General features: G+C 42.6%; 1 protein-coding gene across 6 annotated transcripts in view; it reads left to right on the top strand.

Annotated features, from left to right (window-relative positions):
- acacb (acetyl-CoA carboxylase beta) overlaps positions 1-17,932 on the top strand; it is a 162,319-nt gene that overhangs the window by 110,108 nt on the left and 34,279 nt on the right. For all 6 annotated transcript variants that reach the window (XR_009515406.1, XR_009515407.1, XM_059987884.1 and 3 more), the window contains 8 exons: positions 150-257; positions 476-532; positions 658-699; positions 2,808-3,023; positions 3,534-3,689; positions 9,440-9,643; positions 10,914-11,069; positions 12,157-12,279. Coding sequence is in view for 4 of the 6 variants with exons in the window: in XM_059987884.1 (XP_059843867.1) it covers positions 150-257; positions 476-532; positions 658-699; positions 2,808-3,023; positions 3,534-3,689; positions 9,440-9,643; positions 10,914-11,069; positions 12,157-12,279 (1,062 nt within the window). In the remaining 2 variants the exon portion in view is untranslated. The remainder of the gene's footprint in view (positions 1-149; positions 258-475; positions 533-657; positions 700-2,807; positions 3,024-3,533; positions 3,690-9,439; positions 9,644-10,913; positions 11,070-12,156; positions 12,280-17,932) is intronic.

The following is a 17,932-nucleotide window of genomic DNA, read 5'->3' as shown; positions in this document are numbered from 1 at the left end:
ACCTGGGGTCTATGGACCCCTTGCTTAATAGTATTGGTCCATGGCATAAAAAAGGGTGGGAACCCCTGCTCTAGGAGATTGTTAATGTTTATCATGTATTGTCTGGGATATACTAAAAAAAGGCTTTAAAATGCTACTTTTGTAAACAGGATTTGAAGGACGAACCCATCCATATTCTGAATATTGCACTCAGAGATGGTGATTGCGAGAAAGATGATGAATTGGTGATGATCTTCAGTATATTCTGTCAATCCAAGGTATTTTTGAAAGCTTGCCTTTTAAACTTGGCAACTCTAGGCTAACCTCCTGGCCATTATACATCTTCCCTTTCATCAGAAATGATTTTCAGAAAAGAAGTATCAACAAAATAGGCTTTGTATTATGAAGTTTTTAAAAGTATTAGACGTTTATTTTAGATTTTGCTATGAAAAACCATCAAAGGCTAAAAACCATTCTTTTCCCTCTGTGTTCGCAGAAAGTCCTTTTGTGTGAGTATGGAATCCGACGAATCACCTTTCTAGTTGGACAGAAGGTGAGCTTTTCTAAATTTTTCTAGTTGTCTACTTGAAAAGTTTTGCATTAAAATGCTTATATTTAATTATTAGCCATATGATCATTAAATTTCAGTTTGTCTTTCCCATTCTCTTTTGCTTACAGCGAGAATTCCCCAAGTACTTCACCTTCAGGGCAAATGCAGAGGTACACAAAACTATTTACTATTTATGCAAGACCAAGAACTGTTGCCTCTTTAAGTTATAATTGCATATCTTTTGGATCAGGAAGAAAATTCCAAGGTACTTTCTGTCCTCTGACTTCTAGGACATGACCTTAAAAATCCATCTGGGATTGTTTCCATTCTGTTCTAGCCAGCATGGTTTTTACTAGGTTAGCATAAATCCTTTCTGTTATTTGCTGCCGATTTTCAGTCTCAGCAAAAGAAATAAAGGATGGAAATGTGAGAAATAGGAACGTTATTCAGATGTACCAAGAATTAGACAACGGAGATTGATAGATGTGTGGGTTATGACAGAAGAAAAAATGGCTGGAGTCAGCACTTTAGTCCAAGGGCGTTTCCGAGCATCAAAAATCCAACTTACAAAAATTAGCAATAGCGGGAAAAAGAAAAAACTGACAATATTTACAGAAGGATCAAACACAATAAAAACTCCACAGCATAGAAGGGTCTCGGCCCAAAAGGTTGACTGTTTACTCCTTTCCATAGATGCTGCCTGACCTGCTGAGATCCTCCAGCATTTTGTGTGTGTTGCTTTGGATTTCCAGCACCTGCAGACTTTGTCATGTTTGTGTCATACTCTGTCCAGTGTGAACTCCTGGCAGCCCCGGTCTCCCTCTCCTACTGAGGGCAATGAACCTTGTTTATTAGGCTCTAGAACATACTATTTCTAATTACCCACAAAGTTAATTTAAGACTACACATGAATTAGAATATGATACACCCCACAGTGTAGTTACAATCATATTACAAAATAAACAAGTATTTACTTTAAAAACAGTATACAAACAGCATCTGCACATTTACACATCCCTATTACTGAAGAAATGAAATATTCTACTGAGTATGTTGGAAAGGCATCATAAAGCTAACCCTTTATAACAAAACGCCAGGGAACACAATGAAGTGCACACACTCAGCACATCGACAGCAGATTGACAAGGCAAGCTTTGTGTGTGTGTGTGTAAATGTGCATCTGTAAGGAGTATGTTTACCAATTGCTCTCTGTCACAGAGGTAAGTGAAGTCATCACTTTTTATTGTTATTTCGACCATAGCTGCTTGTACAGTACAGAGTAAAAACGAGACAACGCTTTTCAGGACCATGGTGCTACATGAAACAGTACAAAAACCACACTGAACTATGTAAAAAAATAACAAAAAAAAACTACACTAGACTACAGACCTACCCAGGACCACATAAAGTGCACAAAACAATGCAGGCATTACAATAAATAATAAACAAGACAATAGGTACAGTAGAGGGCAGTAAGTTGGTGTCAGTCCAGACTCTGGGTATTGAGGAGTCTGGTGGCTTGGGGGAAGAAACTGTCACATAGTCCGGTCGTGAGAGCCCGAATGCTTCGGTGTCTTTTCCCAGATGGCAGGAGTTTGTACGAGGGGTGCGTGGGGCCCTTCATAATGCTGTTTGCTTTGCAGATGCAGCGTGTGGTGTAAATGTCTGTAATGATGGGAAGAGAGACCCCGATGATCTTCTCAGCTGACCTTGTCTTATCTTCTCAGATAAAACATTTGGTCTAGAAGAATTTAGCATTTGCTGTGTCTAATCAGACCTTGCTTTACATAGAGAGCTGGATATTTATTCTCTATTAAAATTAACAAATATTTACATTTAGGATGCTAAAATGAGAACTGAAAATCTAATCGTTGCTGTGTTTGTGAACACTTTCAAAATCTTTAGTAATTTTTAAAACATTAAGAGATGGATTCCTTTAATTTATGTCATTAAATTGAAAAATCCTAAATCTAAGAAACTTGAGACATGAAGGAATTTCTTGAATGCCTTCTGATGTTGGGATAGTTGCAGTAATGTTGCAGTGATGATGTCAATAAAACATCAACATCTTTTAATATTGAAAGAAACAGTTTTAATAATTCTAGTTTACAGAACCTAAGATGAAAATCTTATCTTTATTTCAGAACATTTATAGTTATTGATACCCTAAAACAAGTTTTTTATTTTCAAGTCAAGAGTGGGGATGGGGCAGACATTTCATTTGCATTTAGAAACCTGTGATCTCTTTGTGCGTCGAGCCTGAAATCTCACCATTCAGTTTGCAGAAGATCGTATTTATCGGCATTTGGATCCAGCCTTGGCTTTCCAGCTGGAACTCAACCGGATGCAAAACTTTGACCTCACTGCTATTCCGTGCGGTAACCACAAGATGCACCTGTACCTAGGTGCTGCCAAGGTGAAGAAGGGAACAGAGGTCACTGACTACAGGTTTTTTGTCCGCGCCATCATCAGACATCCTGACCTCATTACTAAGGTGAGGAGTCTCAGGCTCACAAAGCACTTGAGTGCTACCCTTTGGTTACAGTTCAATATTTCATTTGGCATGATGGTCCTTGCATGACAAAAACTGAATCAAATCCAGTCAGTGGGACATTCTAATATAAGAAAGTTTGAATAAATATGGTTACTTGATCCATCTAGCTTACTTGCATCCGAATTTATGAGGACAATCTTTGCCCATTATGAACTATGCCCCAGCCATTTTGTCATAGTGGAGGAAAGTCCTATGCATAGACTTCATGATTCTCTTAATTTTTCTAATTATCTTTGAAAATTAAACCATTAATCCTTTTACATTCTTATGAGCCCTGAATGTGGCCAACATTTCTCATCACAGCAGTGGTAGCATTTTATCCATCCCTTATTCCCAACCTGATACCTGCAAATCCCATTCCAGGTTAACAAAGCTTCATCTCCACATTCTGCATCAAAATGAAAAGGACCCAAACCAAATTCAGAACTTGTTTTAATTTCATTCTTTCAGGAAGCCTCTTTCGAATATCTACAAAATGAGGGGGAGCGCCTGCTGCTTGAGGCCATGGATGAACTAGAAGTGGCTTTTAACAAACAGACTGTGCGCACCGATTGCAACCATATTTTCCTTAACTTTGTGCCGACTGTAATAATGGATCCAATGAAGGTTTGAAGAGCTCATATTTTTTGGTTATGGTTTTTATCTCAAAAATAACATTCAATTTATTGTTCAGGTTTCTATCATTAAAACCAAAAGAACTTGCAGTTGAAGTACACCTGCTCTTTTAAAAGTATGCAGTAAACTTTATCCCAAGCTCAGTAGGTGAGGGAGTAATGAGAAATGGTGCCTGAGCTGTGGGTGGCGGGAGATGGAGGCTGGGAATTGCCTTTGGGGAGACAATGTGAAGGATTGGGAGGGTACAGCTGAGGGCTAAAGAGATCTGAACTCAGACCTAATCCAGAGGGATCCATTAAACAGTGCTATTGTAGTGGGCTATGAAAGCATGCAGCATGACCTAGGAAATAATAATATCTCATGTACAATTGATACCGAAATTGCATCATTGACACAGACATGCAAGACAGTGCCCAACTGGAATTTCACATTGCCAAAATTCAGCCTAAAAATCCCTATAATCATATTCCACTCTTGAAATAAGCAAAGTTCAGATACATACAAATGGAAAACTAAAAGTGCAGAATGCCTGACTTTCGGGCAATGAACAGTTCCTGTGTTTCTGGTGAGGAATGCCCTTGGTATATAGTACTAGCACATGGTCCAGTGTACAAACGGGGCAGCTGTCCCATGTTCTATGGTACAAACCTGTCAGAATTACAGGTACAATGCTAGAATTCTCTTTCCTTTTTAATCAGAAGTTAATGCCACAGCTATGGTTTATCACATAATTACTTGAGGTACTATTAATCTTTTGACAGAACAACTGTAATCTAATTATAGTCCAAGTTGGATATAAGACCGTAAGATATGGGAACAGAAGTAGGCCATTTGGCCCATCAAGCCTGCTCCGCCATTCAATCATGGGCTGATTCAATTCTTCCAGTCATCCCCACTCCTCTGCCTTCACCCCATACCCTTTGATGCCCGAGCTAATCAAAAAACTGTCTATCTCTGCCTTAAGTGCATCCAATGAATTGGCCTCCATAGCTGCTTGTGGCAACAAATTCCACAGATTTACCTGACAGACAGACATACTTTATTGATCCTGAGGGAAATTGGGTTTTGTTACAGTCGCTCCAACCAAGAATGGTGTAGAAATATAGCAATATAAAACCATAACTAATTAAATAATAATAGGTAAATTATGCCAAGTGGAAATAAGTCCAGGACCAGCCTATTGGCTCAGGGTGTCTGACACTCCGAGGGAGGAGTTGTAAACTTTGATGGCCACAGGCAGGAATGACTTCCTATGACGTTCAGTGTTACATCTCGGTGAAATGAGTCTCTGGCTGAATGTACTCCTGTGCCTAACCAGTACATTATGGAGTGGATGGGAGACATTGTCCATGATGGCTTGCAACTTGGACAGCATCCTTTTTTCAGACACCACCATCAGAGAGTCCTCTCTTTAGTCACCCTCTGACTAAAGATATTTCTCTGCATCTTTGTTCTAAATGGATGTCCTTCAATCCTGAAGTTGTACCCTCTTGTCCTAGACTCCCCTACCACAGGAAATAACTGCCATATCTTATCTGTTCAGGGCTTTTAACATTTGGAATGTTTCTGTGAGATCCCCTGTCAGTCTCCTGAACTCCAGGGAATACAACCCAAGAACTGCCAGGCATTCCTCATTCAGTAACCTTTTCATTACTAGAATTATCCTCATGAATGTTCTCTGAACCCTCTCCAATGTCAGTATATCCTTTCTAAAATAAGGAGCCCAAAACTGCACACAATACTCCAAGTGTAGTTTCACAAGTGCCTTATAGAACCTCAACATCACTTCCCTGCTCGTATACTCTATATCTCTAGAAAAGAATACCAACGTTGCATTCGCCTTCTTCACCACCGACTCAGCCTGGAGGTTAACCTTTAGGGTGTCCTTCATGAGGCCTCCCAAGTTTGAATTCTCTCCCCATCTAAATATTAGTTTATCCACTTATTTCTTCCACCAAAGTGCTTGACCATACACTTTCCAACATTGTATTTCATTTGCCACTTCATTGCCCATTCCCCTAAACTATCTAAGTCTCTCTGCAGGTTCTCTGTTTCCTCAACACTACCCACTCCTCCACCTATCTTTGTACTGTTGGCAAAGTTAGCCACAACTCCATTAATACCACAGTCCAAATCATTGACATACATCGTAAAAAAGCACCGACCCCTGTGGAACTCCACTGGTAACCAACAGCGAGCCAGAATAGGATCCCTTTATTCCCACTCTCTGTTTTCTGCCAATCAGCTAGTAATGCTAGTAACCCCCCTGTAATTCCATGGGCTCTTATCTTGCTAAGCAGCTCCATGTGCGGCACCTTGTCAAAGGCCTTCTGAAAATCCAAGTACGCCACATCTACTGCATTGCCTTTGACTACCCAGCTTGTAATTTCCTCAAAAAATTGCAGTAGATTAGCCAGGCGGATTTTCCTTTCAGGAAACCATGATGGTTTTGGTCTATCTTGTCATGTGCCTCCAGGTACTCCGTAATCTCATCCCTAACAATCGATTTCAACAACTTCCCAACCACTGATGTCAGGCTAACAGGTCTATAGTTTCTTTTCCGCTGCCTCCCACCCTTCTTAAATAGAAGAGTAACATTTGCAATTTTCCAGTCAGCCGGTACAATGCCAGAATCTATCGATTCTTGAAAGATCATTGTTAATGACTCCACAATCTCTTCAGCTGCTTCCTTCAGAACCCAAGGGTGCATTCCACCAGGAGACTTATCCACCCCCTAGACTATTAAGCTTCCTGAACACCTTCTCAGTTGTAATGCATTTTCACTGCACATACAGTTGGCCCTCCTTACCCGTGGATACCAAAAATCACGGATGCTCAAGTCCCTTATTTGACCTGAAGCAGTGCGGTGGTCTTTAGGACCCAGCAGAATCCCGGACTTTATTTAACATGTTCAGATCGGTGGACATGAGGACCTGGCATAGCTCTGAATCCACGGTGTTTCTGTACACAAAAATAATCATGATTGCGATTGAAAATAAGGTGGAAGTAATAAAGCGATCGGAAAGAGGTGAAACGCCATTGGTCATTGGAAAAGCGTTAGGCTACAGTCAGTCAACGGTCGGAACAATTTTAAAGGAGCACGTGAAAGACCCTGCCCCGATGAAAGCTACAATTATTACTAAGCAACACAGTGGTTTAATTATTGAAATACGTATGTTTCTTAAGTGTTTTATATGCATAGAAAGGTAAAATATGTACTATACACTAAGAAAAACATTTGACTAACTGATGCTAAATAATACCGGATGTACCTGTTCCAACTTCAAATCTGACTTAAAGACGGACTCAGAAACGGAACTCATTCATAACCCAGGGACTGCCTGTACTTTTAAGCCATTTCTAGATTACTTGTAATACCTAATACAATGTAAATGCTATGTAAATAGTTGTTATACTGTATTGTTTAGGGAATAATGACAAGAAAAAATTAGTCTGTACGTGCTCAAACAACGAGTGCTGGAGAGAGAACTTCCAGGTTTTCCCGATCAGTGGTTGGTTGAATCCGCGCAATGTGCATGAGGGCCAACTGTACTTTACTTCACTGACACTCTTGAATGTCTGGTATACTGCAGATGTCTTCCGCTGTGAAGACTGATACAAAATACGCATTCAGTTCCTCTGCCATCTCTGTGCCTCTCATTACACTATCTCCAGCGCAATTTTCTATTAGTCCTATATCTACCCTTGACTCTCTTTCACCCCTTATATACGTAAAAAAGCTTTTAGTATCTTCTTTGATATTAGTCGCCAGGTTCCTTTCATAATTCATTTTTTCCTTCTTGATGACCTTCTTAGTTTCCTTCTGCAAGTTTTTAAAAGCTTCCCAATCATCTATCTTTGGCTAGCTTTGGCTTCCTTGCATGCCCTCTCTTTTGTTTTTTCTTTGGCTCTGATTTCACTGTAGTGTCCTTCCTCCATTTGAAATTTTTTTCTTATTTGGAATATATCTGTTTTGCATTTTCGTCGTTTTTCACAGAAACTCCAGCCATTGCTTCTCTGCTGTCCTTCCTGCTGGTTTCCCTTTCCAGTCAACTTTAGCCAGTTCCCCTCTCACGTCATTGTAATCTCTATTCCACTGAAATACTGACACATTGAAATTTAGTTTCTCCTTCACAAATTTCAAAGTGAACTTGATCATGTTGTGATCACTGTTTCATAAGAGTTCCTTAACCTTAAGCTCTCTATCACCTCTGGATCATTGCACAACACCCAATCCAGTTCCCCTAGTGGGCTCAACAACAAGCTATTCTAAAAAAATGATCCTTTAGCCATTCTACAGATTTTCTTTCTTGAGGTCCACTACTGGCCTAGTTTTCTCAATCCACTTTCATGTTAAAATCCCCAACAATTATCATGACATTGCCTTTCTGACACACCTTTTCTATCTCCTGCTGTAATTTGTAATCCACATCCCAGCTGCTGTTTGGAGGCCTGTATACAACTGCCATTAGGGTCCTTTTACACTTATCATTTCTTAACTCAACCCATAGAGACTCTACACCTTCTGATCCTATGTCATCCCTTTCTAATGATTTAATATTATTTCTTATACACAGGGCCACACCACTCCCTCTGCCTACCAACCTATCTTTCCGATACACCGTATATCCTTGGACATTCAACTCCCAATGGCAGCCATCCTTTAGCCAAGTTTCAGAGATGGCCACAATGTCATACTTGCCAGTCTGTAGCTGAATTTCAAGATCATCCATTTTATTTCTTATGCTGCGTGCATTCAAATATAACACTTTCAGTCCACTAGTTGTTGTTTTCTGTTTTAACTGCACCATGCTTCAATTGCCCTATAAATCATCCCACTGGCTTTGATTATGCCTCATCTCCTGCCTGTCCTTTCTATCATCTCTGTTCCACACTATGTGTGATTTATTTCTGTTTCCCCTTCCTCAGCCCTATCACTCCAGTTCCCATCCCCTGCCAAATTACTTTGTAGTTTAAACCCTCCCTAACAGCTCTATTAAACCCACTTGCTAGGATATTGGACCCCTTTGGGTTTAGGTGTAACCCGTCCTTTTTGTACAGGTCATACCTCCCCAGAAGAAGCCCCAATGATCCAGGAACCCAAAGCCCTGCCCCCTACACCAGTCTCTCAGCCATGCATTAACATGCCTGATCATGCTCTGCATGTGCTCGTTAGCATGTGGCACAGGCAGCAATCCTGAGATTACTACTCTGTTTAGTGTATATGTTTAGTTTATATGTATACATTGTGAAAAGTCAGCTACACACTTGCATTTATATCATTTTCAACTTGCACTGTTCATGGAAGCAAGTAGTTTGATCAGTTAACCTGTTTTGATAGCTGATTTGTCTATACTTATAACAATATTCAGAGTTTGTATTAAAGCCTGGCATACACCGTGAAAATGTACAATATGATAATACATTGAGATGGTGAAGTTACTCAAACACTCATTACAATATCTTGATTGTTAATTCAGGCCCAATCACATTCTCTTCCTTGAAGAACAGAAAATCACACGTTAAGTTTACTAAGATTATGATTTATTTCAAGTTTTGTAGTAGACACTGTTGTCAGAGTTTAGTAGCTTTTTCTTCCTTAATTAATATACAACTATGTACCAAACTGTTAAATACATTATTGCTTCTTTTGTGAGAAAGGATGCGTGTTCTTTCCCATTTTAACACTATAAATATTGAGCCTTGTTATTGCAGAGACTTAATGTCTTCTCTATTTTTAGATTGAAAAGTCTGTCCATGAAATGGTGATGAGATATGGAAGCAGATTGTGGAAACTCAGGGTCATGCAAGCTGAACTGAAAATAAATATCCGTCTAACTCCCGCTGGAAATGCAATCCCAATCCGCTTGCTCCTCACTAATGAATCTGGATATTATCTGGATATGAGCCTATATAAGGAGGTGGCAAATGCTAGAACCGGACAGGTACTTCCTTCCTGAATTGTGGAATGTATCTAGAAAATGTGAAGCTTCTTCCCCATTAGAACTGCAAAAGGAAAAGTCTCAACTGTTGGCCAGAACTGCAAATACTGTAAATCTGAAATAGATGTTTAATGAGATGGGGGTAGTCCATAACTCTTGGCAGTCTGAAAAAGAATGAAGGGGTCAAATTTTATGAGAGCACTTGATCATAATAGACTATATTGCAGATAGATGGTATTTCAAAGAGAACAGTGCAAGAAAGGCAGGAGAATGCTATTTAAGTTAACTTGAATTAGCATGACTTACGCTTAGTAGGAAAAACAGATCCTATTTCTTGCACTTGCACTTGTATTCAACATAACAGTATAGGCCAGAAATAAAAATGAGAAGGGAATTAGATAATAGGTGATGAACAACTTCAGGTCACATTCACAGAGGTATTCAACAAGCTGTTCAACTAAACTGTATTTGAATTTCTGATGACAATTGAATGGGTCTGATGATCAAAAACCGCTGTCCAAGGACTTGCAGGCAGTTTACCCAGAACGAGCACTTAGTGAAATGTGAAGGTGCCATTGATGTGAATGTTGAAACTGAAAGTCAGGCAGCAATTCCTTCAGATATCAGCAAGCGAGGGTGATTGATGAAGGAGTCATTCTGAAAATGGAAAAGGTGATGCAAGACACCCAGTGGATGAATGGTGGTACCCCAACAATACTTGTGAAAGAGGAAAGAAATGACAGAAAGAGCACAAAAAACTAATAGATCTAGTTCCAGGGTTCACAACCTTTTTTATGCTGTGGTTGCTTAATGTTAACTGAGGGATTGGGGACCCCAGGTTGGGAAAGCCTGCTGTAGTTGAACATACTGCCCGCCTCAGGGGAGTAGGATCCATACCTGAAACTATTTTGGAAGACCTGGAATGGGAGACTAATGAATGAAAAAATCAGAAAAGGTAAGATACAGGAATGGAGTCCTAACAGAAGCCAGCTAGTAGAAGTATTTGAGATGCAATATGAATCACAATAAATGCCAATAGAAAGCCATTCCAAGAGATAGAGAAACTAAGCAATTAGCTTTCATTCTGGAGACCTACTGCCATATTCTTTCTATACCAAGATGTAATGTCTGTAACCATTATTTTTCAGCTGGTTTGCCCTCTAGCTAGAACATATTAGCCCCTAAAGTGCAGAGTTGTTGGATTAAACAAAACCTGATGAATTTCCTTTTTAAAAATTGTAAGGTGATAGTTATCTGTTGTGCTTTTATTCAGATCATGTTCATTTCATATGGAGAAAAACAAGGACCCCTCCACGGAATGTTGATGAGCACTCCGTATGTCACGAAAGACCTGCTCCAGGCAAAACGGTTTCAGGCACAGTCCTTGGGAACAACCTATGCATATGATTTTCCTGAAATGTTTCAACAAGTAATGTTTGTTCATCTTTCTTTACTAACATCCCTCAGAAATCTCAGAAAGATCCTTTTGCGGGATGTTGGTCACTCCAAATTTTTAAAACTGCGATTACATCAAACCTACACACAAAGCAAAACAAACAAAATGCTGGAGGAACTCAGCAGGTCAAGGAGCATGTTTGGAAAAGAATAAACGGTCCACTTTTTGGGCTGAGACCCCACTACCTGACCCACTGAATTCCTCCAGCATTTTGTGTGAGCTGCTCCAGATTTCCAGCACTTTCAGTCTATTGTGTGGCATAGATACTCAAATATGTCTTCACAAACTCGTGTCTGATCAAATATGTCAAGTCTTTGGCTTAGTAATCAGATCACACAACAAGGGATGTATTTTAAAAGACAATTCACTTTAACTGTATAATAATGAACCACGTAGCTTGATAATTTACTACTGAGAATAACTCATTTTATTCTTTGTTCACATATAGAAAATTTACATGTGATTTTAAGTAATGTATTTTCTCTGTGGGGCTGAATACTGTTCAATGTTGCTGTCTTCAGAATGTAGAAATGGTGTCTGAAATATTTTTTGTTCTCCTAAGTACATAGTCAGTAGAGTACTTTCTCTAATCTGAATGCTAAATCTCATTATCTTTCTTCAAAGCCAAGTGGCAGAGTGCAGCCTATTCTGGTGATGTCCCCTCCAGTATCATATCTCAGCAGTTGTTGCTGGATGCTACTAATGAACGAAAATCCTAATTGGATATTACCCATAAACACAAGAAATTCCAAAAATCCAAAGTAATACACACAATATGCCAGCACACTACTCTTTCTGAGTTACTGAAACCATTGTGTGTTTATCTGTGGTTATCTCATTCATCAAGTCCTTTCTTGGTCTTTGTAACTAAATATTATATCATTGAGAAGTGTTTTGCCAACTTTTTTTTGTCCACTTTCAATCCTAATAGCTGTATCGAATGATGGAAATCCTTACTAAACATTTATTTAATGAGATCCACAGGATTGTTCCCCTGTGTATCAAAAGATCTATTAGAAAATAGGAACGTTTTCTCTAACATTTTGTAATTATGATCCAGGCTCTCTTTAAGATGTGGGGATCTGATGTGGAATATCCAAAAGAAACACTGCAGTGCACAGAACTTGTGCTTGACTCTCATGGTCAGCTGGTACAGATGAAAAGAATTCCTGGAAGTAATGAGGTATGTAAATTAGATTTTGATCTTTGAGTAACTGGGTAGATCAATGTCACAGTACAAGTTCAAAATTATTGCCATTCAACCTTATACATGTGTAAAAGCCATGCATCTATTCTGTATCTGCACTGTATTCTGTGTTGCATGTTTATAATGGTTAACTAGTCGCGTGGGTGGAGGCATGGCATAGTGAAGGGTTAACTACATATTCGTGCTTTATTTGGTTAGTTTAAAGCTGGGACAAAACTGGCTGTGATTGCTTTTGTTGGTCGCTTTATTATATCTGAAATCACTTAACTCTACTTAACTTCACTTAAGTACATTTAATATCTCAAGTTTTAGTTTCATAAGTTTTATCGCTTCAAGATTGTGTGTATTGCTAGTTGCTAATAAACGATCGAATACAGTTCTTCGATTCTTTGGCCATTATTATTGGATTGATACAGGATAACTTCTCTTGCACGTTGTCTAGCAACTGCATGGTTTGTTTGTGTAACTGCTGCAACATGTATACTGCCAAATGTAACAATGCTCCTCTGGACCAAGGTGCACAACATAGAACACACTGTAACTCGCAAACAGCACATAAAGTAATATTACCACTAATTCCAGAAGATACTGGCCAGTATCACTAAAAATCTTTAAAAAAAGACAGAAGATCAAATTTATTTAAAGTGTAGCTGGTGCATTTGCTAGAGGGTTAGCATAATGCCTCATTATTATAAACTACATAGATTCAAAACAAGAATGACTTATACAGCATGCATTACACATACTGACATCAGTGGTTAGATATGTGTACATTTGTGGATCCAACTTCTTTGTTGTACGAAATTCTAGACTATAAAAGTAAAATATCTGGTATGAAATGTATCTGAAACCTAGTGTGATCTGGACATGGATCTCAGAAATGTGTGAATTAGTTGATAGGCACACTTAATAGCAAACTAGTTTTAATAACATGAGAAAAAAGGGAGGAACCTGCGTCTTTGTGTTAGATCAGGGGTTCCCAACCTGGGCTCCACAGACCCCTTAGTTAATGGTAGGGATCCATGACATAAAAGCAGTTGGGAACCCCTGTGTTAGATGAAGAAAACAAAATACTTTCACAGAGCATTGATAACAAGCCAACCATCACAATTTACCAGTACTATAAATTCAACATCAATATTATGCTTTTTAAAACCTCTAGAAGTCACAAACTAGTGACTTCTAGCTGTGATGCATTTTTGAAGGTTGAATGGCAGTGTATTGCAGGGAAAATTTACAAAATTCAAAGCAAATTTATTATCAAAGTACATATAATGTCATCATATACAACCCCTGAGATTTATTTTCTTGCAACATACTCTACAAATCTACAGGATGATTGAAAGCTCACACCAATTTAAGTACAGAGTGCAGAAGGCAACAAACAGTGCAAATACAAAAAGCAAGAGTTATAATAATAATAATAATAATAATAATAATAATAAATAGATAAACAAATAAATAGATTGGTATCAAGAACATGGGATGAAGTTCCTTTATGTACATAATTCCATGCAAAGCAGTGAAAGAAAGAAAGACTAGCTTTATTTGTCATTTTTTGCATCATTTGAGTCAATAACCAACACAGTCCAAGGATGTGCTGGGTGCCACTGGAAGGATGTGCTGGGTACCACTACAAGGATGTGCTGGGTACCACTACAAGGATGTGCTGGGTACCACTACAAGGATGTGCTGGGTACCACTACTAGGATGTGCTGGGTACCACTACAAGGATGTGCTGGGTACCACTACTAGGATGTGCTGGGTGCCACTACAAGGATGTGCTGGGTACCACTACAAGGATGTGCTGGGTACCACTACAAGGATGTGCTGGGTGCCACTACAAGGATGTGCTGGGTACCACTACAAGGATGTGCTGGGTACCACTGGAAGGATGTGCTGGGTGCCACTGGAAGGATGTGCTGGGTACCACTACAGGGATGTGCTGGGTACCACTACTAGGATGTGCTGGGTACCACTACAGGGATGTGCTGGGTACCACTACAAGGATGTGCTGGGTACCACTACAGGGATGTGCTGGGTACCACTACAGGGATGTGCTGGGTATCACTACAAGGATGTGCTGGGTGCCACTACAGGGATGTGCTGGGTACCACTACAGGGATGTGCTGGGTGCCACTACAGGGATGTGCTGGGTACCACTACAGGGATGTGCTGGGTACCACTACAAGGATGTGCTGGGTGCCACTACAGGGATGTGCTGGGTACCACTACAGGGATGTGCTGGGTACCACTACAAGGATGTGCTGGGTACCACTACAAGGATGTGCTGGGTATCACTACAAGGATGTGCTGGGTGCCACTACAGGGATGTGCTGGGTACCACTACAGGGATGTGCTGGGTGCCACTACAGGGATGTGCTGGGTACCACTACAGGGATGTGCTGGGTACCACTACAAGGATGTGCTGGGTACCACTACAGGGATGTGCTGGGTATCACTACAAGGATGTGCTGGGTACCACTACAAGGATGTGCTGGGTACCACTACAAGGATGTGCTGGGTACCACTACAAGGATGTGCTGGGTACCACTACAGGGATGTGCTGGGTATCACTACAAGGATGTGCTGGGTACCACTACAAGGATGTGCTGGGTGCCACTACAAGGATGTGCTGGGTGCCACTACAAGGATGTGCTTGGTACCACTGGAAGGATGTGCTGGGTGCCACTACAAGGATGTGCTGGGTGCCACTACAAGGATGTGCTGGGTGCCACTACAAGGATGTGCTGGGTGCCACTGGAAGGATGTGCTGGGTACCACTACAAGGATGTGCTGGGTGCCACTACAAGGATGTGCTGGGTATCACTACAAGGATGTGCTGGGTGCCACTACAAGGATGTGCTGGGTGCCACTACAAGGATGTGCTGGGTATCACTACAAGGATGTGCTGGGTGCCACTACAAGGATGTGCTGGGTGCCACTACAAGGATGTGATGGGTACCACTGGAAGGATGTGCTGGGTACCACTACAAGGATGTGCTGGGTGCCACTACAAGGATGTGCTGGGTGCCACTACAAGGATGTGATGGGTACCACTGGAAGGATGTGCTGGGTGCCACTGGAAGGATGTGCTGGGTACCACTGGAAGGATGTGCTGGGTATCACTGGAAGGATGTGCTGGGTGCCACTACAAGGATGGGCTGGGTACCACTGGAAGGATGTGCTGGGTACCACTGGAAGGATGTGCTGGGTGCCACTACAAGGATGTGCTGGGTGCCACTACAAGGATGTGCTGGGTACCACTGGAAGGATGTGCTGGGTGCCACTGGAAGGATGTGCTGGGTACCACTGGAAGGATGTGCTGGGTACCACTGGAAGGATGTGCTGGGTACCACTGGAAGGATGTGCTGGGTACCACTGGAAGGATGTGCTGGGTACCACTGGAAGGATGTGCTGGGTGCCACTACAAGGATGTGCTGGGTACCACTGGAAGGATGTGCTGGGTACCACTACAAGGATGTGCTGGGTACCACTACAAGGATGTGCTGGGTGCCACTACAAGGATGTGCTGGGTACCACTACAAGGATGTGCTGGGTACCACTACAAGGATGTGCTGGGTACCACTACAAGGATGTGCTGGGTGCCACTACAAGGATGTGCTGGGTACCACTACAAGGATGTGCTGGGTACCACTACTAGGATGTGCTGGGTACCACTGGAAGGATGTGCTGGGTGCCACTGGAAGGATGTGCTGGGTGCCACTGGAAGGATGTGCTGGGTGCCACTGGAAGGATGTGCTGGGTACCACTGGAAGGATGTGCTGGGTACCACTGGAAGGATGTGCTGGGTACCACTGGAAGGATGTGCTGGGTACCACTACAAGGATGTGCTGGGTGCCACTGGAAGGATGTGCTGGGTACCACTGGAAGGATGTGCTGGGTGCCACTGGAAGGATGTGCTGGGTACCACTGGAAGGATGTGCTGGGTACCACTGGAAGGATGTGCTGGGTGCCACTGGAAGGATGTGCTGGGTACCACTGGAAGGATGTGCTGGGTACCACTGGAAGGATGTGCTGGGTACCACTACAAGGATGTGCTGGGTGCCACTACAAGGATGTGCTGGGTACCACTACAAGGATGTGCTGGGTGCCACTACAAGGATGTGCTGGGTACCACTGGAAGGATGTGCTGGGTACCACTGGAAGGATGTGCTGGGTACCACTGGAAGGATGTGCTGGGTACCACTACAAGGATGTGCTGGGTACCACTACAAGGATGTGCTGGGTGCCACTACAAGGATGTGCTGGGTACCACTACAAGGATGTGCTGGGTACCACTGGAAGGATGTGCTGGGTGCCACTGGAAGGATGTGCTGGGTGCCACTACAAGGATGTGCTGGGTACCACTACAAGGATGTGCTCGGTACCACTACAAGGATGTGCTGGGTACCACTACAAGGATGTGCTGGGTGCCACTACAAGGATGTGCTGGGTACCACTGGAAGGATGTGCTGGGTACCACTGGAAGGATGTGCTGGGTTCCACTACAAGGATGTGCTGGGTACCACTACAAGGATGTGCTCGGTACCACTACAAGGATGTGCTGGGTACCACTGGAAGGATGTGCTGGGTACCACTGGAAGGATGTGCTGGGTGCCACTACAAGGATGTGCTGGGTACCACTGGAAGGATGTGCTGGGTACCACTGGAAGGATGTGCTGGGTGCCACTACAAGGATGTGCTGGGTGCCACTGGAAGGATGTGCTGGGTACCACTACAAGGATGTGCTGGGTACCACTGGAAGGATGTGCTGGGTACCACTGGAAGGATGTGCTGGGTGCCACTACAAGGATGTGCTGGGTACCACTGGAAGGATGTGCTGGGTACCACTGGAAGGATGTGCTGGGTGCCACTGGAAGGATGTGCTGGGTACCACTACAAGGATGTGCTGGGTACCACTGGAAGGATGTGCTGGGTGCCACTACAAGGATGTGCTGGGTACCACTGGAAGGATGTGCTGGGTGCCACTACAAGGATGTGCTGGGTGCCACTACAAGGATGTGCTGGGTACCACTACTAGGATGTGCTGGGTACCACTGGAAGGATGTGCTGGGTACCACTGGAAGGATGTGCTGGGTGCCACTACAAGGATGTGCTGGGTGCCACTACAAGGATGTGCTGGGTACCACTGGAAGGATGTGCTGGGTGCCACTGGAAGGATGTGCTGGGTACCACTACAAGGATGTGCTGGGTGCCACTACAAGGATGTGCTGGGTGCCACTACAAGGATGTGCTGGGTGCCACTGGAAGGATGTGCTGGGTACCACTGGAAGGATGTGCTGGGTACCACTGGAAGGATGTGCTGGGTACCACTGGAAGGATGTGCTGGGTGCCACTGGAAGGATGTGCTGGGTGCCACTACAAGGATGTGCTGGGTACCACTGGAAGGATGTGCTGGGTACCACTGGAAGGATGTGCTGGGTGCCACTACAAGGATGTGCTGGGTGCCACTACAAGGATGTGCTGGGTACCACTACAAGGATGTGCTGGGTACCACTGGAAGGATGTGCTGGGTACCACTACAAGGATGTGCTGGGTGCCACTACAAGGATGTGCTGGGTGCCACTACAAGGATGTGCTGGGTGCCACTACAAGGATGTGCTGG

Source organism: Hypanus sabinus, chromosome 13, assembly GCF_030144855.1.
Source record: "Hypanus sabinus isolate sHypSab1 chromosome 13, sHypSab1.hap1, whole genome shotgun sequence".
NCBI lineage: Eukaryota > Metazoa > Chordata > Chondrichthyes > Myliobatiformes > Dasyatidae > Hypanus > Hypanus sabinus.
This window is presented reverse-complemented; position numbering and strand designations above follow the sequence as displayed.